Below are 24,769 nucleotides of genomic sequence, written 5' to 3' on the forward strand. Positions count from 1 at the left end.
ATCCTACTGTGCATCCGCTCATGCACGCATTTCTTCCCCATACGGAGATAGTGTAGCTCCAGTTAAAATGTGGCATTTATGAAGCAAGAGGCAAAGAAAATCATGTCATCCTCCAGGATTCAGGAGAGAAATCGGTCTTCACCCTGTCCTGATGCCCTATCCTCCTCCTCTCTCTTCTCAGTCGTTACATAATAAAAGTGAGGGGAACGTTGTTCCTGAAAGCACCTAGTAGCTGTTGTATGTTTTGGCCCCTTTACTACTAAAGCCACATACCCTCTGTTACCCCTAGCTGTTTCAAAGCATGCTGTACCGACTTAAAAGTTCGTAAAAAACAAAGCGAAGTCTGGGACATATTATCACAGAACAACATGGCTTTGGCAAAAATCAAAAGCAGACGTGATGTTTGCTGTTCACAGTTTTACTCTGATCTGTTTTATTTTTTTCACATTAAATGGGGCTAACGATGAATTCAAAACAATTGCCTTGTATGTTGGTAAAACGTACTGATGCCAGAAAGCAAGAAATATTGACACTAATTTTAGTATGTCACAAAGAACTATGCGCATTTTTCTAATATATTGTTCAATAACAAAAAAATAATCAAATGAACAAAAAGGTAAATATTAACAAAAGTCTCTTGAGATAAAGAAGGTCAACTGAGATGTGTGTGGGGGTAGGTCAGGGGTCAACCTATGGCTCTGGAGCCAAGAGTGGCTCTTAAGGTCCCTACAGTTGCTCTTAATTGTTTTTGTTTTTTTTCTTAGTCCTGGCTACAAATGGTGTATAATATAGAGATGTCCTCTCAAAGAAGATAATTCATTAGGTCAATGCAAAAGTTCAATGTTTTTCTTTGTTTTAAAAATTAAGGATTTTTTGATTGCAAAATGAAACATTTTATACAATTTATACTTTTCTACAACTTGAAAAGTAATCTTTTTTAAAAGGTCATGCAGGCTTTAGGGCTCTACACATTTTAATTTTGTAAGTTCAAAGGCTTAAATGGTTCCTTTAGTTGTAACAGCTGCTGACCCCTGGAATAGATGGATGTACAGACGAATGAGAAGACGGACTAATGGGTTAATGGACATAAGGACGGACAGACAAGTGGAAGGATGGATGGACTGGTGGATACTTTGAGAGACAGAAAGACACACGGGTGGACAGATGAATGGAAGGAGGGATGTAAAAAAAGTTGTTATGTATGCATGTACGCTACTGGTTTTCTTTACGTTTATGAGTATTTACATTGCTCATAGATTCTCACTGAAGGCAACAAACAGTGAATGAACACATATGGAATTATGTAACAAATGAAAAATTGTGAGAGAGAGAGAGAGAGAGAGAGAGAGACAGAATAGATTTCACCAGCTTTGCAGCACAACTACAGCAGCTGTGATGCAGCTCAGGAATATCGCTGCCTGGTCACACATATTTTACAACCAGATGCTGAAATCCATAAATCAAACGTAATATACATGCATCTGAGTAAAAGGTATTTCAAAAGCATAAAAACATATGGTGATGCACGCACCGACGTGCTCTGCGTGTGTTTTGCAAATGTATTTATTTGCAAAACATATCCCAGGTGTGCATTTTGGTGAGGGTAGAATGAGCATAAAGTTAAATTTATGGGAACACCCAGCATGGGACAACAGTGTTTGGCACCTGCAGTGGGATACTTGGACTAGGCCAAGTGTGACTGTATCTGGATGTGTGTGTGCACCGACTAGTGGGCCAAAAAGTCAAGAAAATCATGCAAAAGTATTGTTAAAATTCTCAAAATCTTAAAAACAACAATGTCAAAGTATTACAAAAAGAAAAACCTTGTAGCCATTTAACAAAATACAGCTTTTCTTGAATGTGATGTTGAATGTCAGACTCAGCAAAGAGCTTTTTAAAGAACTATAGTTTTTTCAAATGTTTGTGTTACTTACTATAGAAAAGTATTGAGCCAACCCTTGTTTTTTGTATTTAGGTGGATCTAAAAAAATTTGAAAACCACTGAAAAGTTCAATAATTTCCCAAATTTCATTCAAAAAATGAAATTCCCATATTATATGGATTCATTACACAGATAAATATTTTAAGGACTGCCAATTTTGATAATTATGGCTAATGAAAACCTAAACTTACACAAGAGCAGTGAAAGGCTATTTTATTATTACCTATCTCCAAGGAGGTAATGATTTAAGTTGAGTTTGTCTGTCTGTATGTGTGTGTGTTAGCAACTTTATGGAAAAGGTTACAGACGAATTCTAATGATTTTCTTTTAATCAGAGGTGTGTCTTAACCTACAGAAGGATTCATTTTGGTGGTGATCCAGATCCAGGATTTTTTTTTTCTATGGCGTCATTGACCCTATGTTGGATGGCATAGTTATACAGTCTCTGACTGTCTTGTTATACATGAATTTTGGGCTAGTGAAAACTATGTACATACATTGTACTGTACTGGTTTGGGGCTCCTTTTGAATACTGCATCGATGCAGTGTGGCATGGAGATGATCAGCCTGTGGTTCTGCTGAGGTGCTAAGGAAGTCCAGGTTGCTTTAATTAATTTCTCACCACTGGTCTGCATTGTTGTGTGTGGTGTTTGTGATCTTCTTGATAATACTCCATAGATTCTTTATAGAGTTCAGGTCAGCTGAGCTTGCTGTCTAATTGAGCACAGTGATGACATGGTCCTTCAAGCAGGTAGAGGTTCTTTCAGTGGCTTGTCTGGTAGACGGCTGACTTGACATTAGACTTCAGAAAACACAGTGGATCAACACCAACAGATGAAATGGTTCCCCAAATCATCACTGATCATGGAAATGTCCCATTGGACATCAAGATAGTTTGAATTCAGTGTCTTCCTATTCTTCCTCCAGGCTATGGGACCTTGAGTACTAAATTAAATGCAAAATTGACTTTCACCTAAAAAGAGGATTTTGGACCATTGAGTAACAGTCCAGTCATTTTTCTCCTTAGCCCAGGTAAGACACTTCTTACATTGTTTCTGGTTCAGGAGTGGCTTGACACAAGAAATGTGACAATTGCCCATGTTCTGGATACGTCTGTTTGTGGTGGCTCTTGAAGCTCTGACTCCAGCTCCAGTTCACTTCTTAAGGATCTCCTGAAACCCTTGAACAGACTCTGTGGCACAAGTATCTCTAGACTATCGCGTTTAGTTTTGAACTTGTTTCTCCCCCATTTATCCTTCCATTGAACTTTCCATTTTTGTCACTGGATACAGTCGTCTGAACACAGCTTCTTTAGCAACCAGCTTTTTCCTTGTACTACACTGATCGGATTTCCTTATATCGTTGTAAAAAAATACTACCCAACATGGCAAGGTATGGTAGGTCTTCAAAAAATAGATTATTAGGAATTACTTTGTGGGTTAAAAAGTATGATATTATGTTGGGCAAACGCTGTAATTGTTTGTATTTCTTGTAGGTTAGAATAAGGAAATCAGCTCAAACTCGGGCTTTAAACATTCTAGTAGCCAAGAGCCTTCTAATGCAATTTCAGTGGTTAAGATTTTTAATTGGCTTAAGGCATAGACCCTTTATACGCTTTAATAATATTTGGCTTTTGTATATGTTCAATAAACAAACAGACAAAATGTAACCTTCAGAGAGCCTAGAGAACCATTACTAAAGACAACTTTAAATTACTGATCAGGATCTTTGGAAGCAACATATAAAGAAATGAGAGATGACTCAATACAGCACCATTTGTAAAAGGATATTAAAGTGTAAACTTTGATCTATCCTGTTTGTACTCTCATGTCTCAATGTGCTAAAACAGTGCTGCCTTGGCTTTTAGTTTTCATCCCATTATGAATATAAGTGTTCTGCATTAATCTGTCGATTACTCAGTTTGAACAAACAATAACAGATCTGAGAGCAGATCAAGATCTTATGTTTATCCCTTGCACTTTCTAAATAAGAGATTTTTTTTTCTTGCTTTCTCTTCATCTCTCATCTTTTTGTCCTATTATGGCCATAGAGAGGGAGCAGGCCAATATCATTAACTGCTGTTTGTACTAATTGTACTATCCCCTTTTTGTGGGAAAGACAGTTCATGACATCTATAAAATCGAAAAATGAAAGGCTATGAAAACCTAATTAAATCACTGATCTCGTTAAACATTGCTCAAAGCACATTTCACAGCTTTTGTTTTTTACAATATATAAATAAAACAAACAGCAATCTCAAAAAATTATTAGTTTGGTCAATATTGAAAAACCATTATTTATCATGATTTCTCTGTAAGTTTGTAAAATATTGCATTGTTACATTAAATGAAGAAAATAAAAGTATACTTGCAAAGCGAAATATAGCAAAAAGTTTTTGTAATTGTTTTTATTGCTATACATTTTTTTTGTTGTGTCAGTTTGAATATAAATTTAAAACTGATATACAAACCTAATTAACTGCACTGCCCTAATTTAAAGTAAATATGCTACTATGATAAGGTCTTGTTGCTGTATTTTATAATGTTTTGAGGGTACAATAAGTGATATTTGGTTTGATCAAATCTAATCCTAACCATCTTGTGTAATCATTGTTAACAGATACAAAGAGACACATTGCTCCACTGAGTCTTTGGCTGCCATGTAATGTTTATTTTATCATCATATTAAAGTCAAAACAGGGTTAGTTAAGAATACTGAGCAGTGGTTCTGCTTTAATAACTCTTGCCATCTGATCCAATTTAATTGGAATCTGTATATTATTACAATGCTGATCCTTTCTCCAGATCTGCCTCCAAGATGTTCTGATAGGTGGAGCTGTAATGTACCAGGCTAAGCTTGGCTGGAGTGCTTTCACACCATTTAAGCGATTTCCAGGTCAAACAAACTCACATGTGCAGGCCGTTTAAAGCGAAGACACCACAGCCATGTGGAAACCATAGAGAAGGGAAGGGGGAAAATATTGCACAGGGGTTGAGGCTGAGCGAGGATGGAGGGATGAAAGAACAGATGGCTGGTTGTGTATATATATATATATATATATATATATATATATATATATATATATATATATATATATATATATATACATATATACACTGCTCAAAAAAATAAAGGGAACACTAATAGCGCATCCTAGATCTGAATGAATGAAATATTCATATTAAATACTTTGTTCTGTACAAAGTTGAATGTGCTGACAACAAAATCACACAAAAATCATCAATGGAAATCAAATTTATTAACCAATGGAGGCCTGTATTTGGAGTCACACACAAAATTAAAGTGGAATAACACACTACAGGCTGATCCAACTTTGATGTAATGTCCTTAAAACAAGTCAAAATGAAACTAAGTATTGTGTGTGACCTCCACGTGTCTGTATGACCTCCCTACAACGCCTGGACATGCTCCTGATGAGACAGCAGATGGTCTCCTGAGGGATCTCCTCCCAGACCTGGACTAAAGCATCCGTCAACTCCTGGACAGTCTGTGGTGCAACGTGACGTTGGTGGATGGAGCGAGACATGATGTCCCAGATGTGCTCAATCAGATTCAGGTCTGGGGAACGGGCGTGCCAGTCCATAGCTTCAATATCTTCATCTTGCAGGAACTGCTGACACACTCCAGCCACATGAGGTCTAGCATTGTCCTGCATTAGGAGGAACCCAGGGCCAACCGCACCAGCATATGGTCTCACAAGGGGTCAGAGGATCTCATCTGGGTACCTAATGGCAGTCAGGCTACCTCTGCCGAGCACATGGAGGGCCGTGCAGCCCTCCAAAGAAATGGCACCCCACACCATTACTGACCCACTGCCAAACCGGTCATGCTGAAGGATATTGCAGGCAGCAGATCGCTCTCCACAGTGTTTCCAGACTCTGTCACGTCTGTCACATGTGCTCAGTGTGAACCTGCTTTCATCTGTGAAGAGCACAGGGTGCCAGTGGCGAATTTGTCAATCCTGGTGTTCTCTGGCAAATGCCAAGCGTCCTGCACGGGGTTGGGCTGTGAACACAACCCCCATTTGTGGACGTCAGGCCCTCATACCATCCTCATGGAGTCGGTTTCTAACTGTTTGTGCAGACACATGCACATATGTGGTCTGCTGGAGGTCATTTTGCAGGGCTCTGGCAGTGCTCCTCCTGTTCCTCCTTGCATAAAGGCGGAGGTAGCGGTCCTGCTGCTGGGTTGTTGCCCTCCTACGGCCTCCTCCACGTCTCCTGGTGTACTGGCCTGTCTCCTGGTAGCGCCTCCAGGTTCTGGACACTACGCTGACAGACACAGCAAACCTTCTTGCCACAGCTTGCATTGATGTGCCATCCTGGATGAGCTGCACTACCTGAGCCACTTGTGTGGGTTGTAGAGTCCGTCTCATGCTACCACGAGTGTGAAAGCACCACCGATATCCAAAAGTGACCAAAACATTAGCCAGAAAGCATAGGTACTGAGAAATGGTCTGTGGTCCCCACCTGCAGAACCACTCCTTTATTGAGTGTCTTGATAATCACCAAAGATTTCCCCCTGTTGTCTATTCCATTTGAACAACATCATGTGAAATTTATTGTCAATCAGTGTTGCTTCCTAAGTGGACAGTTTGATTTACTTGGAGTTATATTGTGTTGTTTAAGTGTTCCCTTTATTTCTTTGAGCAGTGTATACAGGGGTTGGACAATGAAACTGAAACACCTGTCATTTTAGTGTGGGAGGTTTCATGGCTAAATTGGACCAGCCTGGTAGCCAGTCTTCATTGATTGCACATTGTACCAGTAAGAGCAGAGTGTGAAGGTTCAATTAGCAGGGTAAGAGCACAGTTTTGCTCAAAATATTGAAATGCACACAACATTATGGGTGACATACCACAGTTCAAAAGAGGACAAATTGTTGGTGCACGTCTTGCTGGCGCATCTGTGACCAAGACAGCAAGTATTTGTGATGTATCAAGAGCCACGGTATCCAGGGTAATGTCAGCATACCACCAAGAAGGACGAACCACATCCAACAGGATTAACTGTGGATGCAAGAGGAAGCTGTCTGAAAGGGATGATCGGGTGCTAACCCGGATTGTATCCAAAAAACATAAAACCACGGCTGCCCAAATCACGGCAGAATTAAATGTGCATCTCAACTCTCCTGTTTCCACCAGAACTGTCTGTCGGGAGCTCCACAGGGTCAATATACACGGCTAGGCTGCTATTGCCAAACCTTTGGTCACTCATGCCAATGCCAAACGATGGTTTCAATGGTGAAAGGAGCGCAAATCTTGGGCTGTGGACAATGTGAAACATGTATTGTTCTCTGATGAGTCCACCTTTATTGTTTTCCCCACATCTGGGAGAGTTACGGTGTGGAGAAGCCCCAAAGAAGAGTACCACCCAGACTGTTGCATGCCCAGAGTGAAGCATGGGAGTGGATCAGTGATGGTTTGGGCTGCCATGTCATGGCATTCCCTTGGCCCAATACTTGTGCTAGATGGGCGCGTCACTGCCAAGGACTACCGAACCATTCTTGAGGACCATGTGCATCCATTAGTTCAAACATTGTATCCTGAAGGCGGTGCCGTGTATCAGGATGACAATGCACCAATACCCAAAGCAAGACTGGTGAAAGATTGGTTTGATGAACATGAAAGTGAAGTTGAACATCTCCCATGGCCTGCACAGTCACCAGATCTAAATATTATTGAGCCACTTTGGGGTGTTTTGGAGGAGCGAGTCAGGAAACGTTTTCCTCCACCAGTATCACGTAGTGACCTGGCCACTATCCTGTAAGGAGAATGGCTTAAATCCCGCTGACCACTGTGCAGGACTTGTATATGTCATTCCCAAGACGAATTGATGCTGTATTGGCCGCAAAAGGAGGCCCTACACCATACTAATAAATTATTGTGGTCTAAAACCAGGTGTTTCAGTTTCATTGTCCAACCCCTGTAGATATTCATATAAGAAATACTCAGGTGATTTGTGTGAGTGAATTGTGACGTCTGTCAGTACTGATGCTGAAAACGGTGAGATCTTGTAAAACTACCTACTGCCAAGTTACAGAACATCAGAACTCCATGATTTCTTCTTTTACTGCATCAGGCAACTTTTTTCTTTATCTGTCTTTCGTTGTGTTGTGACATGTGAGTATATACCTGAACAGAGGTGACTTGAAGGTTTTAGGCATTTAACTGCAAACTGTAAATGTTTATCTACGAGATCAATGTGTTTCCATAACACTGTGACAACATGTGGCTGGTTTCTTTCCATCAGAGTCCACTTTGACGTTGTGTTACGTATTCCTATGCGTGCTCGTGTAAGCATCTCTGGTTTGTGAAAAAAGACAGAATGTGAGTGTGTGTGTGTGTGTGTTTATATGCGAGTGTGGCCCAACAGTTCCCTGTGCAGGGAAGCATGCGAGCAGCTGCTCTGGCCCCCTCTTTTGTTGGCTAGAATTTACAGTGGCTTTGGCTCCATGAAATATTTACGAGCTCCCAAAGCACCCGCTCTCACACATATGCGCATTATAGGACTGAAAAACAAACAAAACAAAAAAAAAAAACACAGAGTGTACCGTTACTGTAACAAAAAGAGAAAAATACAAAGCTACTCAACAAGAAGTGAGATAAATATCTGCACTGTTGAAACAAGGAAACAACTGGAAAGGAATTCCCGTGAATGTATGTAGCCTTTCAAGGGCTAGGTGGTAAATAAATAGAGGCTGGAAAAATCTGACTCCCTCTGTTTGGTACAGCGTTCACTTAAATTCGCAATAACCCTGGTGTCTATGTATAGCAGGTGATAGATGTAGTAGATTTAAATGAGGAAACTGATAGAAATAAAATACTGGATGTTTAAAAAGGGTTTAGAATTGGTCAACAAACTGCAACATCTGGCTACAGTATGAAATTAAGTTAATCATACTATAGTTTGTTACTGCAAACATCATCCAATACAAGTATAAAACAGACATATGAATGAGAAACATCCATGTCTTCACTTCAGTTTTTACCCTTATGTTGCCTTGCTGACCTCACTCCCATGCCTTGCCAATAGCCTTGCTATTACAGTTATTGCAGTACAGATACACAGTAGCGTCAGGGAAGAGGGGTGACAGGAATGTAATGTATGGCTCATGAGTGGCTATGTGGGGGGGAAAAAATGTAAAACTGCATTCTTTCAAAATAAAAACTCTGGGGGAATGAAATATGAATGCAAGTCAGACACAAGCAGCAGAAACGACAAAATAAGCAACAAAATATGACTTTGTTAATGTAACTTTTGAATTATCATGTGTTTACTTCACGTGTATAAGGCTGGTGCATCTGTAAACTTGAGCTTTGTGAATTCAGGTGCTTTTGGGATTGCCCAAGCAGGTTAAGCAGTCACAAGAATTCACTTATACCCCAGGCCCGGTTCTGTTTGACATTTCTGACGTACTCTTGAAGTGAATGAGAGAATGACTTGCTTTGATTAAAGTAAGGCAGTGGGATTTAGTCAACTTTTCTTTTGTTGAGAGAATGTAATGTCAGTGGTTTTTGGTAATTGATCCAAGCAGTAAAAATCTCTCAGTGAACAGATTTCACTTTCTACTAGTTTTACTTGGACACCTACCAACTGGTGAGCCCACCATTGACATCCTAAAATAGAACATACTAAGCAGGTTACATTTTTACATCAACTAACTTTAAAGGGTTGATAGCTGGTACTTTTAATCATTAACATTGTAAGCGGTGAAACCTCCAAAAGTATTATAGGGACCATTTGGTCTGCTTTGAGGTGAGCATTAAATGAAGCATCATTTGTGTATTTATGTTCATAAATAGGTACAATTAATCACACACATATGAATAAGACAGGGTTCAGTAACTGTAAAGCAAGCCTTACTTTCTTATGACAGACTTCCTCACTGACAGCCCATCTTCCAGATCCGCTTCATTGGCCATAAAGAGCAGCCTCTTCCCTGACTGATCCACACCAACGAAGTCTCTCTGCTCAGCTGGCAAAAATACACATTACAATACAATACAATACAATACAATACAATACAATGCACACCAACGTGAATATATCACATCTCATGCACTGACCACTTTCTTCAATTCCAGTTGGACACAAAAATGAGGTTTAAACCAGATGCTTATATACACTGTATAAAAAGACACATGACCTTTTGTTCTCACCATCTGACACTGTATTTGATTAAACTTTAGGTCAGTTAGGATTGCAAAAACATTTTCTTCTGTTTGCTAAATGCCAAAAAAAATCAAAGCTAGCATTTTTTCAGAGAAAGCTTTACTACTTTTTTTTTTTTAATTCAGACATTTACATAAACAAAGAACAATTGGTTTTAAACAATTTGGGAAAGCCCAGATGACAATCTCATGGCTTAGAAGGTTTTGATAGGTAAATCCACAACATTTAAGTTAAATGGAGGCACATCTGTGGATGTAGTTAAGGCAACCCTTCAAACACAGTTCAACGGTTCTAACAATTATATGAAACTCCATGGGAATGTCCAGCCATCAAACCATTCAGGAAGGGAAATATGCTAATCGACCCCAGAACAAAAGCAAAAGACCTTATGAAAATGCTGGTTTAAGTCGGTGTTGTTGTCTATAATGAAAAAAGTCCTGTACCAATATGAGCCACTCAGAGAGGAAGAAGCCACCACTCCAAAAACAACAGAAAAAGCCAGATTACATTTTGCCAAAGCACTCGGGAATAAAGACCTTAACTTTCAGAGATATGTCCTGTGCTCTGCTGAAACTATAATTGAAGTGTTTGACCATAATGACCATTATTAGATCAGGAGGAATAAAGGGGTGAGTTTGCAAGCCTGAGGACATCGTCCCAACTGTGAAGTACAGAGGGTGCTGAATTATTTTTCAGGGGGTGTTTTTGCTGCAGGAGGGACTCGTGCACTTCACTAAATAAATGGCACCATGATGTTTGACAATATGTGCAAATATTGAACTTGTATAACATCCGCCAGGAAGATAAAAATTTAGGCACAAATTGGTATTCTAGATGGACAACGACAATTTTGCTAATCCTAACAGATCTAAAACAGGAAACGCTTCCTCTGATTTAATGTCAGAGTGAGAAAAGAGGTTTGGTGTCTTTTTATCTAATGTACAAAAATATTTTGCTTGAATTGTATTCAAAAGCCACCATCTATCTTTTCACACACCAATAATAGACTACAACATATCTCCAACAGTTATTCACGTTGCTGTTACCTGTCTTTTTTTTCCCTTTCTGGCCTGGCACCGTCTCTGTGAACTCATGGGCTTTGCTCATTAACATGGCCAGTGTTGCATTGTGGGCTCTAAATAGGTCGACCACCTCATGAAGAGCCACGTCGGTTATAAGGTCACAACTCACCACCAGGATGTCAGTCTATAGAAAGATGTTGGAGGGAGAAACAACAGTCAGGACAGTCTTATAACCATCACAGTTTCTCTGTCAAATAGGACAGAATGTCTAAAACACACTGCTGGATGCAGTTTATCACTCCTAAAAAACCCTTGATAGCTTTTATTCACAAAATATTTCTTTTGAATTTTTCAGCAAGATACTTCAAAAGTCACAAGACTAAGACCCTGAAATATGACAATAGTCGATTGTGGAGGATAAGAGCATGTATACAATCTGCTAAAGCAGCGAGATCTTGTCATCTACAGAGCAAATTCTATCTATTGCTGTCCACAGTTTTGCACAAACAACCTTAATTTCCTAGGCTAGTTTTTAGGGATGATTGGAATGTTAAAAGTTTGTCTTAACAGTTTGTAACTGTCACCGTTTTTAATCAAATTTACCATCAAAACCATATTTGGCCATCCATAATTTTTTGATTGCCCATCAAACGCCACATCTCAGATGCAAGCAGAAGGCACTGAATGTAAAGTGGAAAAATATCAACCAAAAAGAACAAAGCCTTCAATGCAGCTGACTCTGTAATTGTACAAAAAAAGGCTTTTTGAAGATGTTTTTGTCCTCACTCCATGCAGGAGGAATCTTCAGAATACTTTTTGTCAGATTAAGTTGTTGTCAGTGAGTCAGATTTCTTTAATTACTGAGACTGTAGCCGATGGTCTGTTTGCACTAAGCAGGACAGGCTCTTTGCCTGAAACCACTTTTCTTTATTATGCGGTCATCACAGCAGATGAAGTAAGATTCAACTTCTTTTAGACCTTCACAATAAGAGTGGTAATTATAAATACTGTTTTCTGAACTTCACATAATGCCTTTTAAAGCTAATTCAAACAGCTTTAATGCTATGGAGCAAACATACACATTACCTGGGTTGTGTTGTTGCCTATTTTTGAAATCAGGTTTGAGGGGAGTTTCTGCCTCAAGTGGAGGAGTTTAAGTATCTCGGGGTCTTGTTCACGAGTGAGGGAAGAATGGAGCGGGAGATCGACAGACGGATCGGTGCGGCTGCCACAGTAATGGGGACGCTGTGCCGGTCCGTTGTGGTGAAGAGAGAGCTGAGCCAAAAAGCGAAGCTCTCGATTTACCGGTTGGTCTACATTCCTACCCTCACCTATGGCCATGAACTTTGGGTCATGACCGAAAGAACGAGATCCCAGATACAAGCGGCTGAAATGAGCTTCCTCCGTAGGGTGGCCGGGTACTCCCTTAGAGATAGGGTGAGGAGCTCAGCCATCTGGGAGGGGCTCGGAGTAGAGCCGCTGCTCCTCCACATCGAGAGGAGCCAGTTGAGGTGGCTCGGACATCTATACCGGATGCCTCCTAGACACCTTCCTCGGGAGGTGGTCCAGGCACGTCCCACCGGGAGGAGGCCCAGGGGACGGCCCAGGACACGCTGGAGGGACTATGTCTCTCGGTTGGCCTGGGAACGCCTTGGGCTCCCCCCGGAGGAGCTGGAGGAGGTGTCTGGGGAGAGGGCCGTCTGGGTGTCTCTGCTGAGTCTGCTGCCCCCGTGACCCGGTCCCGGATAAACGGAAGACGACGAGTACGATAATTTTTTTGAGTGGCGTGTAACAACTTGGGATAAAGTTTACGTCAGTTTACGTGTTTAATGATGTCAGTGCAGTTATTAAATGACGGTTATGCTTCACACAAACTATATTGTAAAAATTTATTAAAATCTGTTCAGATATGTTCTTCTGCTCAACTCAATTATAGGAATCATTTCTATTCAAAAGCTATTATTTTATGTAGGGGAATCAAGATATTACATTTTAAAAATAATTTAATATTTTTTTCATATTCCAAACACAAACCCCTACAAACTGACAGAAAAGAATAAATAGAAATGAAATAAATACGGTTCTGATGTCATTACAAAGACTGTTTTGCTAGTTGAGTCATCTAAGCATGTGTGTAGACTACATATTTATGTATATGGCGACAGTCGTTTAGATAAACATGTCTTGCTTGGGACATAAGGACTGTGTAATGTTCAGCACTGAGCATAATTGTGAAACAGACAAATAGCTGAATAAGAGAAATAAGCTGCTACTTGTAGATTCTTTTTAGCTTCATATCAAAGCAATTTCAACAAGGGTGACTAATGAATGAATTGTCCTTTGTTGGTTTAATTCTTTTTAAGCTAAATTTTACAACCAAATGTTTTCCAGGAAAAATTATTTCATTTTACACTATAGGAATGTTTAATTATGCTAGGCTGCAAAATTCTTTATTTATGGTTTATTCACCATTTGAGATTTTTAACTGTCTGAGGATGTTTTTTTAAGCAAACCTCACAATGACGACATTTTCCCCTTCAATACTTTGCTTTCTTTCCATCATATTTAACTATTGCCAATATTCCTGCCGTTCTCAGCCGCCACAGACAATAGCTGAGACAAGGTGTTCAAAGCAACAAATGTTTTAAAATCGAAATAAATACGTAGCTTGTGAATTCGTATCAACGTTCTAATCTTCCACCATCAGCAGGAAGCATGCATGTGGGCATGCCTGCATTTGTGCATCTGTGTTATCCATTTGTCAGTCAAACAATGAAGGCTGTCAGCATGTGAACTAATCCCACCATTAGCACCAGAAGCCTTAATGACAGAGACATGGTTGCTCTGTTTGCTGCAGGAAACTTAGAGTAAGGGGGCATAGTGAACAGATGTACATCTAGAAAAAGAAAAGGAAAAAACAAAACCCCACAAAATTTGGATTTTTTTTATTTTGTTGCTGACTGCATCCATAATTAATCAGTATGTTTAAGACCTCAAAAGTCCATCACCAAATGATACAATTTATAACCTTTTAGTTTTTGTTTGCCCAGTGCAGCTATTAGTTAACATTAACTAATCATGAACAAACTACTAATTAACATTAACTATTAATTAACTAATCACAAGCTGCTAGTTAACATGAACTACTCATGAACAAACTACGAGTTAACATTAACTTATGATGAACTAATCATGAACTAACTGCTAGTTAAAATTAAATATTCATGAAGAATTAATTCTGAACTAGCTGAAACTAAATGCTGACTGATGATAAATGGACTGAATGTATATACACTTTTGTAATCATACTGAACACTCAAAGCATTTTATAGTAGAGCTACATTCACTCAATCGGACTAAGATGCTAACATTAACACAAGAATACGCAAATCAGTAGGTAACTCGGGGTTAAGTGCCTTGCCCAGGGGCACATCGACATGTGGCAGGAAGAAGCTGGAATTGAACCCACAACAATTGCATTAAAAGCCAACTTGTCTTCCCATTGAGCCACAGTCACCCCAACAGTGATGAACTAATCCTAAACTATTTGGTGATTAACTGTTAATGAATCAATGTTTCTTCAGGTCCTCATCATAAGGAAATGCTGTGTTACTGGTTTATGGTTGCCTATAAAAACTGAACATTCTTGACTTGAGCCTCCTTATTAGTGAACACTTGGTGAGCAAAACACAGTGAGAGTTAATCTAAAACAAACCTTTTTATAATGATGACATTTTTTAGTAGTCATTGGTTAGCCATGTTGGTTTATGATTATTTTATTATTAGTTAATGGTTAGTTAATAGATAACTCATGATTAGTTAATTAATTAATAATTACGGTTCATTACTAATCCTCTGTTTCTTCTTAAATGTGTATCTTCATGGCCCTTATTAGAAAGTATTAACATTCCTTTAAATTACTTTTGCTGCATTTCAGATTCTGTATTATGATTTTTCTCTTTACAATATTGTGAAACACCGATTCAAGCCAAGCATGAGCCAGACCTCTAATTGGCCAGGTAATGGTGATTTCAGTTGGAGGAAAAATGGGTTTAGAGCAGTTTTTATGTGAATCTAAGAGCAGTATCGGCAGGATTAAGGATCATCAAGTTAACCAAAATTAACTTCAGTCATAACCTCTATCCGGACCTGGCGACAGGAAGCGGCCTGACTAAAGCTGAAGGTGTCCGCAGATGGTCTACAGACTCATATCTTTCAACTCTGCTCTGTTTCTATCACACACTGACAAGTTTGCACACATGTTCAGCGACAGAGCACAAAAGCATGCGCACATCAATGGACAATAGCGTGCTTACACACAGGCCACACACACATTCGCAAACACACACAGCCACACACTGTGAGGCGACAGCAGAGTGGAGTCAGCTGGAGAGGGAGAGACACTTTGGCCTTTCCACAGCCAGGATCAGTGGACAGGTCAGGACCACACACCAATGCTTACAAAATCCCACACAGACACATACTTATTCAAGTGGTAGGTGACTTCAACCCAGAACTACGTACACAATCTTGACCTTCCACAAAAACGTTTTTTAAACAGTAAAAAAACATGACGCAACCCAATTAGGTTTTCATCTCTGTCTTCTAAGCCAGGAAAAAAGAATTATTACACAAAAACTCAATGTTATCACTTACTTTCAATATTTGGACTCATTTTTTATCTTAAAAGAGCTTGAAGCTAATATCAGTCTAAAATCAAATGAATTAAGGCAGCCAGTTGGAACCAGCAGGCTCTTTGCTTGCAGGTTGTTACAGTAAAGTAAATTATGAACTGTTTTTGGTCTACAGTTTGGGATTTACAGTGCCTAGTAAAACTATTAATAGCCTTTGAACTTTCAACCACAAACCAATAATAAACCAACACAAAGTTATGCATAACTGTGAAGTGGAAAGAAACTGGGTGATGAATATCAAATCTGAAAAGCATGGCTTGCAAATATATTTAGCTCCCTTACTATGTTACCCCTAAATAAAAGGTAGTGAAACCAATTGCATTCAGAAGTCCCTTAAATAGTAAACTGAATCTACCTGTGTGTAACTTAATCTCAGAATAATTTCAGTTTTTCTGTGAAGGCCTTGGAGGATTGTTAGAGCGCAAAGAACACAGCAGACAGGTCAGCGATGAAGTTGTGGAGAAGTTTAAAATAGAGTTAGGTTTAAAAACAATATCTCAAGCTTTGATCGTCTCACAGAGCCCTGTTTAATCCATGATCTGAAAATGGAAACAAAAATGTATATGATCATCCACCTAAACTGACAGGCCAGGCAAGGAGAGCATTATTTGACAAGTATCTAGAGGCCTGTGGTAACTGGAGGAGCTGCAGAGAAACATGGCACAGGTCAGAAAATCTGCAAACAGGAAAACTCCCTAAACATCTCATGCCCTACCTCAAAAATGTATGCTTTTCTTCAGCAGGGACAGGTAAGCTGGCCACAGTTGATATGAAGATGGATGGAGATAAATTCTGAGCATTCCTGGAAGAAAACCTCTTAGATGTGGCAAAATACATGAAAACAAAAAGGCAGAAGTTAATTTTCCAGTAGGATAAAACCCCTAAACTTCCAGCTAGAACCAGAATGAAAGTGTTGAGATCAATGCACATTCATATGTCAGAAAGACCTGGACTTAAATCAAGTTGAGAATTTTTAGCAAGAGTTGAAAATTGATGTTCATAAGTGCTCTCCATCCAATTTGACCAAGCTTGATTTATTTTGAAAAAGATAATTGGCAAAGCTTTCAGTCAGTATCTCTGTAAAGCTAGTGGAGCATACCCCCAAAAGACCTGTTCACTATTTGATGTTGGTTTATCACAAAAAAGATTACCTTAAAGTTTGTGGTGTTAACGTGATAAAAATGTGAACATCAATGTATTCCTCCTTTCAAATAAACGGTTTGCTAATGTCACCTTAGCAACTACCTGCTCTTACAAATAGATATATTTTGTCTAACACCATCAATTAGCTAACGATATTTGTATTAAAACAGAGGAAAGTCTTGACACTGACTTCAATTTTCTTACGACACATAAAAGGTTTTTCATTTACATTTTCAAATATGACCGTGTAGTTTAAACAAATAGTCCCTAAAAAGGAAACAAAGCTACAAGAGCTATATTATGAAAACAGACACTCAATCTTGTATGTTTGCAGTTTCTCTCTGCTCCGTCTCTCACGCCTCTCTTTCTTCACCTTTTCTCTTGAGTCTTAAAAGCCGACTAACATTTGTAGACCAAAAGAACATTGAATCGGAACCTTCGTTGTACATTTGGTTCTCTTGGCTCACGTACCCTGATTTTCCGACATAATTAAACCTGAATGATAGTAAAAAAAAATGTCAAGGAGGGTTTAAACATACAAAACAAAATGAGCCTGGTAAGTACTCCTTTCACTAGTTTGGCTTTTTGTGAAAGATCCAAGCATTAATCAGCATATCCGTCCACCTTTGTATTACTTCAGTGTTTGAAGAGAGAACAAATCAAAATATGCTGCCTGTAATCTCTCTTTTCATTAATCAAGAGGAATGACCCACTGTGCTTGCTAAGTGTACATTGATTCCTGTAAGTATTTTGTTTTTAGCTTCAACCAAATCCCCTCATGGGACGGTGTTTGCCAAAAGACACAAGTAGGTGTGTCGGGGTTTCTATGCTGTGCTGATGCATCGCTTTGACAGATGGGGAGATCTGTCTGCTTGGATTTGGCAGGCTGTGGGTACACTTCTTCACTCATCACCTCGCACAGTGTGAGTGTCTGTAACTCAATGCCTCTAATCTGACGAACTGCTTGGAGGATTAGAGTGTGAGCGACTCTCAATAGGAGCAAGCAGTGGCTAGTTTTGTTTAAGTATGTTTATACGAGGATATACAAAGTTTCGATCAAGGAAATCTTCAACAGTAACAGCAACAATCAGTACAGACATGTCCTGGAAAAAGTGCGTAACACTACAATGTAAAACTTATACATAACATGTTCTTACTGTAAAATGTGTCGAGAACAACCTTAATGTTTTTCACACTCACACTGAGGCACAGGTTACTGAAACACAAGGCCTTGCAACCAATTGTAAAGTTTTTCAATTGGTTGCAAAATGGCATTTCCACATCTTAAGGTCTGAGTCTCGATTAATTTCTGCAATGCCAAAAACACAGAGTGAATATGGGAGCGATCAACCAAATATAGGGTTTCCCTAAGTGCTTTCCACCCCGATATGCAGGAAGAAAGAGCACACATAGAGAGACCTTACTGGTTGCTGCAGCTTCTTGCCTTGGACATGATCTGTTAAGTACCATATTCAGGTTTTCCTTTCATGAAACCTCAACTGTAAGGAGAGCAATGGAAATTTTCATTCATTCATCTTCTAAACCGCTTATTCCATAGTGGGTCACGGAGGAGCTGGTGCCTATCTCCAACAGTCTACGGGCGACCCAACGTTAGCCTGCCACCTTAGTAAACTCCACATGCAAGCGCCCTCAGCAGAAGAGAAGTGTGTGTCTATTAATGAATTTATAGCCGCAGATTTAGTTTCCTTTAGAAACAAACGATAAAGCCACTGGTGTTTTATATAAAATGTTATTAGAACTTTATAGCAGCTTTCTCAAACACAGTTAACCGCATGTTGAAGTAAAGAAAGTTACCTTGCAGAGACTCCTCCAGGTTGACATGCCACTGATGGAGTGGGCTGAACAGAACGCAATCACAATACTACTGTAGAAAACTTATCAATGTAGTTTGTGGTTAAGGCTAGGGGAATTTACAAACCGGAAAAGCCCTCAGAGTAATGAGTGCCTGAGAACGGTGCCTGCAGCCTGATCGCTCTCGTTTTACTTCTTTGGGGCTTGTAGCCTGTCATGGAATATGCAGGATTTGGAAATGCTGCCAGCCTTTTGGAAATATAAGAGTGAAAGTAAGGATTTCTATTGTCTAGGGCATGTGTGAGCAACATTTAGAAGCCAAGAATCAATTTTTCCCTTGCTTGTACTAAATACTTTGTCTATTTTGTGCAGGGCCATAAAATCTACATGAACCTCAAAAATGTTACTTTTAGACTTTAGAAAGTCAGTAATATTTGATCGAATGTAATGCTCAATTTTTATATACAATGAAAAGAGAAAAAAGCAATTAGCTTGCAGCCTAATGGCATAAAATTAACAAACAAATGTGTGTTATTTGGTGGTTTTAACTCAAAACAGATATTGCATGAAAACACCAAAACTGTGAAAATGTTACTTTTATATTAGAAATGACTGGTGAGTTCTATGCTATTTTTGGCCAATCATTCTAAGAACCACACTGAGGAGGACCTAAAGAGCCACATACAGCTTTAAAGCGACAAGTTGCAGACCAATTCTCTAGGAATACATAAGGAGACTGATACAGTAAGCATGTCCTCCTTGTGCATGTGTGGGTTCTCTCCAGGTACTCTGTCTTTCTCCCACAGTTAAAAAAAAAAGCATGTTAGGTGAACTGGTTTTTCAAAACTGCCATTGCTAGTGAGGCTGTACATGCATGGTTGTGTGTCTTTGTGTTGCCTTATGATGGACTGGAGATCTATCCAGGGTGTACCTTGACCCACACCCCTTACAACCCTGCAATGATAAATGTAAATAGAAAGTTTAGGGATGGCTGCTAAACACAATTTAAAGTATCAATTCTGTAAACGTTCTGTCTCCTTTAAAATAACACAGCATATTAAGCAACTGCCACCCTAAAAAACATGTTTTGTCCAACCTTCCAACTACATATAAATCACAAACAAAGCCAACTGATTGTGCAAGGAATCCACAGTTCTGCAATACACAAATGTCAAACAAATTTGTCATCATGTTTAGAGGAAGCCGGTCAGAGCCGTGGATTATACACCCCAACGTACCCAAACACAAATGTCCTACAGATGTGCACATCCACTGCATGAGACTGAATGGTGCACTGGGTAAACTGGCAGCACAGAGAATTGGAGTCTTTACCATGATCTCATATGTTTAAAGTGAATTGGATGAGGGGAGGCATGGTGGGATCAGCAGGCAGGATACAGAGCAGGGCCTAGAAATTAGAGTTGGGAGGTCATGGATAGCAACCCACCATGGGTTCGTGTGTGTGAATGTGAGTGTGTCTTTGAAAATTAAAAAAATTAAAAAAAAGGGGAAAATGAGGCACAGCCTTGGCTGCCAATCGGTGGAGAACCAGGCATGGATCAGTGGTAGCCATGCAGAACACCTCTTCACCTCTCTTAAACTTCCCCTCCAGTCTTCATCATTGTTCCCCTCCACCTCTGCAATTTTTTAAATAATTTGAGATCATATCCATGCAGGTTGCCTCCTTATGAACCAACTCAAGATTGGAAAAATTGGAAATTTAATAAAACATAGGTATGAAGTTTAAGGATTAACCCATCCGTTTTTATTTAGTTTGAAAATTTAGAGATCATGCAAAACAGTGATAGCTTAAATAACTATAATCTGGACATTATGTAATTATTGTGACAGGAGCAATTTATCATACAACAAAAGTTTCTGACAACAAACCCAGTAAACAGACCTTGATCTTCTGCTGAATGTGTCTGAGAGCATCAGCAGTGCCCATGTCTCCATCCTCCGGGACACAAACAACCTCCATTTTCATCTTTATGTCCCGCTTCATTTTAGGCTCTGTGCTCATCATCTTCTGGACGTCTTTGGTGGTGATTACTATAACCTCTAAAAAAACAGCCCACAGAAAACATGCATCTGTTAAATAAACATGAAGTCAAAAAGGGGGACAAGTCAAAGAAAATAAATATTTCTGCAAAAGGTACGCTGATCTTCTAATCAATCTCTGAGCTTTGAGGATAACAACAGAACTATATTACTTAATAAATCCAAAGAATGCAGAGTCTGACTGTTCTAATTAATATGAGTCGTCAACGTTAAACTGTTTCTACCGAGCATTTGCTCAAACTAGCTGTGTCAGGCCAGTAAAATCTAATTGCGAAGCTCTGGCTAGCAGGCAGCACATAGTAAACTTCTGGCCACACAGAGTGACTACTTATAGAGAACAACTTTCCTTTAGACTAATACTACAGGTAATGAACAGTCCAGTTTATTGTCAAGTCTGGAAAATAAAAAGTTTTCCTTAATCAAGCCAGTCTCGTGAACCTGTAGCAGTTAAAATGTCTGAACTCTGGACTGTAGGTCCAGACAGGAAAACACACCTGACTATGGCTCACGATGCGCAGACAAACTAATAAAGGTTTGGTTTCACCGCAGCGCTTTCAAAGTTTAGTTATGAAAATCTGCTTTTCCAACACCAGTTTGTGTTGAGAACAAAAACATGATCTTTTTGCAAAACTTAAGGCAAGCCCTAACATTTCAATATTTGATGTTTACTAACAAATGTGTCATAAAATCTATCTTTGGTTCTTTATTTCTTTAAGTAATGGCTACATATTGATATCTAATCTTCTCTTTATCTCTAGAAGGAATCTGATTTAATTGCATTTAAAACAACAAAAATATACCTAGTCTTCTTTTACTTTAAACAAAAGCTGAGAAAAATGTTAGGACACCCTACAACCTAATAGCTAGCGTTAACCTCTTTGCCTAAATACCTTAAGGAGAATTCTTGTAGCCATCAGTCTGAGGAATTTCTGGCCCACTCCTCCCTTTCTTCAGTGAGATGTTTGAAGGAGTCACTCCACAGGATCTCAAGGAGACCAAGATCTGGGCTTTGACTTATTCCAGGACTTTCAATTTCTTAATTCTCAGCCAGTCCATAAGGGATTTACTGTTGTTTTGGGTCATTGTCATGCTGCAGGGTCCAGTTCTGCTTCAGCTGTATTTATTTATTCCCATTTTTTTTCCTGAAGCACCTTCTGATGCACCATAGAATTTATGGTGGATTCTCTGATGGTGAGCTGGCCCGGTCTCTCTGCAACAAAGGATCTCTAAACCATGACACTTCTACCTCCATGTTTCACAGTTTGTTCTTTTTCTGGATTACAGTATTTGGTTTATGCCAAACATTTGCTTTGTTCTGGTGTCCAAGAAATTAAATTTTAGCCTCTTCTGTAAAGAGGCTAAAAGAACATGTTCTAAACAACATTATTAAAGAAGCCCTGGTCTTTGTCTACATTTTCTTTGTAAAACTGGCCTTTTTGTTTTTCTTTGAAAGCAAAGGCGTCCTCCTGGCACACCTCCCATGGAAGCTAAATTTGAGCAGTCTCTTTCTGACTGTAGAAGCATGCACCTAAAACAGTAGCAGGAGCCTGTTGTAGGTACTATCCATGATAATATTCTATGGTTTTTAGAAATGTTTTTTTTTTTTTTAGCAACTTTCAGTCTGCTCTTGAGGGGGTGAACTTGCTAGGACAGCCAGATCTGGGCATGTGTTTGAATGTCCTTCACTTGGACTCCTTTATGTTTCTTAGACCACTTTACATTGATTTCTAATTATCCCTAGATTTCCTTAAAGGCTTGTGAACTGCTGCAATCCTCTTGCTAAAAGGCCTGAGACAGCTATGTAGTTTCACCATGATGTTATCTTTCGCCTTAATAGTCAGGAACACACAATGCTGAATGTCTGAGGTATAAACAGGGCAAAGCCTCTACAAAAATTATAGGCAACATTCTCACTGTGTGCACCTGATGAAACCTAGGTGGGATTTTAGTCATTTTGGGTGGAAATAATTGCTTTACTTTACAAAACCATATTTTCTTTCTGTTTTCCCTTGCTAAATTAACAGAATATTTAAACATAGACATCCAAATGTCCAAACAAGTAAAACAAAACACACAGACTGACATACAGTGTCTTAACGTTTTTTGAAATGACCCCCGTTTGCAGCATTCTGGATTCTTTTTATTCAGAACATTTTATTTATCTAATAAATTGAATCTTCTAAGCAAATTTCTGTTATTTAATCAACCTTTCAACCAGAGATTTCAATTACCAGCTTAAACATAAGTTGAAACAAGGTAATTTTACTTCTTCACATTAAAAGACTGTAATGATGTGACTGTATGTCCTCTTCAAACCTTACTGATCAAACATGCCACACTGAAAATTAAACCACAACAAAATGACTAAAGTGGATAACATGGATTTCCTCTTTTAAAACAGCAACAGTAAAGCTAAACCTCAACATCGACACACAAGTTGAAGTCCTTATGTGTAAGTGAGAGGTAAAGTTATTTGCTTCAAGGTAAGTTTTTCCACTTTGTGCTCCAGACTTTTCATGTGGGCCACATAAACCAACATTTTGTTTCTTTACATTTTATATGGAAACCAAGAATGCGCTCCCTAGCTCCTGTCACAGAGACACTTAATCTCACTGAGAGGCACACAGCTCACCCAAAGCCTCTGACTTCAGGTTTGACACACAATGTGTGGGATTAGACACAGTTTACAAAACCGTATTTCACACAACTTAAACTAGATGTTAGATTTTTGCTAAAGGATGTAAGCTTTTGAGCCTGAAAAGTCACATTACACTTTTTAAGCAAGTTGAGGGTGGTTGAATATAGAAATAAAGTTATTTACAGTTTCAGGTATTAAACGGTGTATTAAACCAGGAGGGAATGGGTAGGGGGCACAGGTATGACCTTAGTTCTCACCTTCAAATCCCACTCTCTCAAGCAGGTTCAGGGGATACCACATCAGTGGTTTGTTGCCAACAGGTAGCATGGGTTTGGGAGTGTTGTATGTCAGATCCGTCATACGTGAGCCACCCCCGGCCGCCATTAGCACTGCCTGGAGCTCCATGTTGTCTGACAGGAAAGGCTAGAAGAAACAAATAAAAAAAGGAGAAAATGATTGACTGATGTGACACAGACATTTGTAGAGAAAACAAAGTACCTCATATGCCATCAACATGATTCATCAAAATGCGACAAAGGTATACCTTTCACATTTGAACCGATGCACGTTACCTGGGTAACGGTATTGGTACTCAATGGTACCAGTTTCCTGTACTTTTGTGAGTGTTTATGTGGTAATAAATGTTAATTCGTTTCATAATAAAATCCCCCAAAATTTTCCGTTTAACATATTTATTTCTCAATATATAAACTTTAATGAATATATGAAAACAACATCTCAGTTGTTTCATTTCTCTGTTCATGTTGCTGGCAGTAGACAACGCCTGCATCGCAAACAGACGCAGGTGGGCTAACGGTGCCTAATGCAGGAGTTGTAGCCATAGATCTCAGGCTGTCGAAAATTGTGCACTCTTCAGCCTTGAGAAAAATCTTGTGCTTAACCAGGTTCTTCTTCAGATTAGAAGTATTCCTGCCGCTGGTCTTGCACTTTGCCTCACAGGTATTACATTGCATTTTGAAAAGTGGAGCCATACTCTTGAGCACTTTCTATCAGCCATGCTTTGTTGACGGTACCAGCGGCTGCTGATGTCATTACGCTCTTGTGTGTGCAATTCTGTGTTCATGTCCAGCATGGAAAATCACCCACTCTTCCACCCCCTCAGTGTCACGATGATGCATTTGGGTACCGAAATATGGTACCGTTTGATTTTACGTGAATAGATACTCGGTAGTACTGACGGAATTTGGCCGGTACCTATAAAAGTACCAAATTCGGTACCCATTCCTACTCCAGAGTCACCA

At 39.3% G+C, this 24,769-nt stretch overlaps 1 protein-coding gene across 1 annotated transcript in view; it reads right to left on the reverse strand.

Annotated features, from left to right (window-relative positions):
• The window catches only part of eif2b3 (eukaryotic translation initiation factor 2B, subunit 3 gamma), a 40,433-nt gene that overhangs the window by 14,231 nt on the left and 1,433 nt on the right, over positions 1–24,769 (reverse strand). The window contains exons 2-5 of the mRNA XM_047368854.1: positions 23,765–23,930; positions 20,712–20,869; positions 11,184–11,343; positions 9,829–9,940 (exon numbers count right to left, since the gene is read on the reverse strand). Coding sequence (XP_047224810.1) covers positions 9,829–9,940; positions 11,184–11,343; positions 20,712–20,869; positions 23,765–23,912 — 578 coding nt within the window. The 5' untranslated portion in view covers positions 23,913–23,930. The remainder of the gene's footprint in view (positions 1–9,828; positions 9,941–11,183; positions 11,344–20,711; positions 20,870–23,764; positions 23,931–24,769) is intronic.

The sequence above is a fragment of the Girardinichthys multiradiatus genome, chromosome 6 (assembly GCF_021462225.1).
Source record: "Girardinichthys multiradiatus isolate DD_20200921_A chromosome 6, DD_fGirMul_XY1, whole genome shotgun sequence".
Taxonomy (NCBI): Eukaryota; Metazoa; Chordata; class Actinopteri; order Cyprinodontiformes; family Goodeidae; genus Girardinichthys; species Girardinichthys multiradiatus.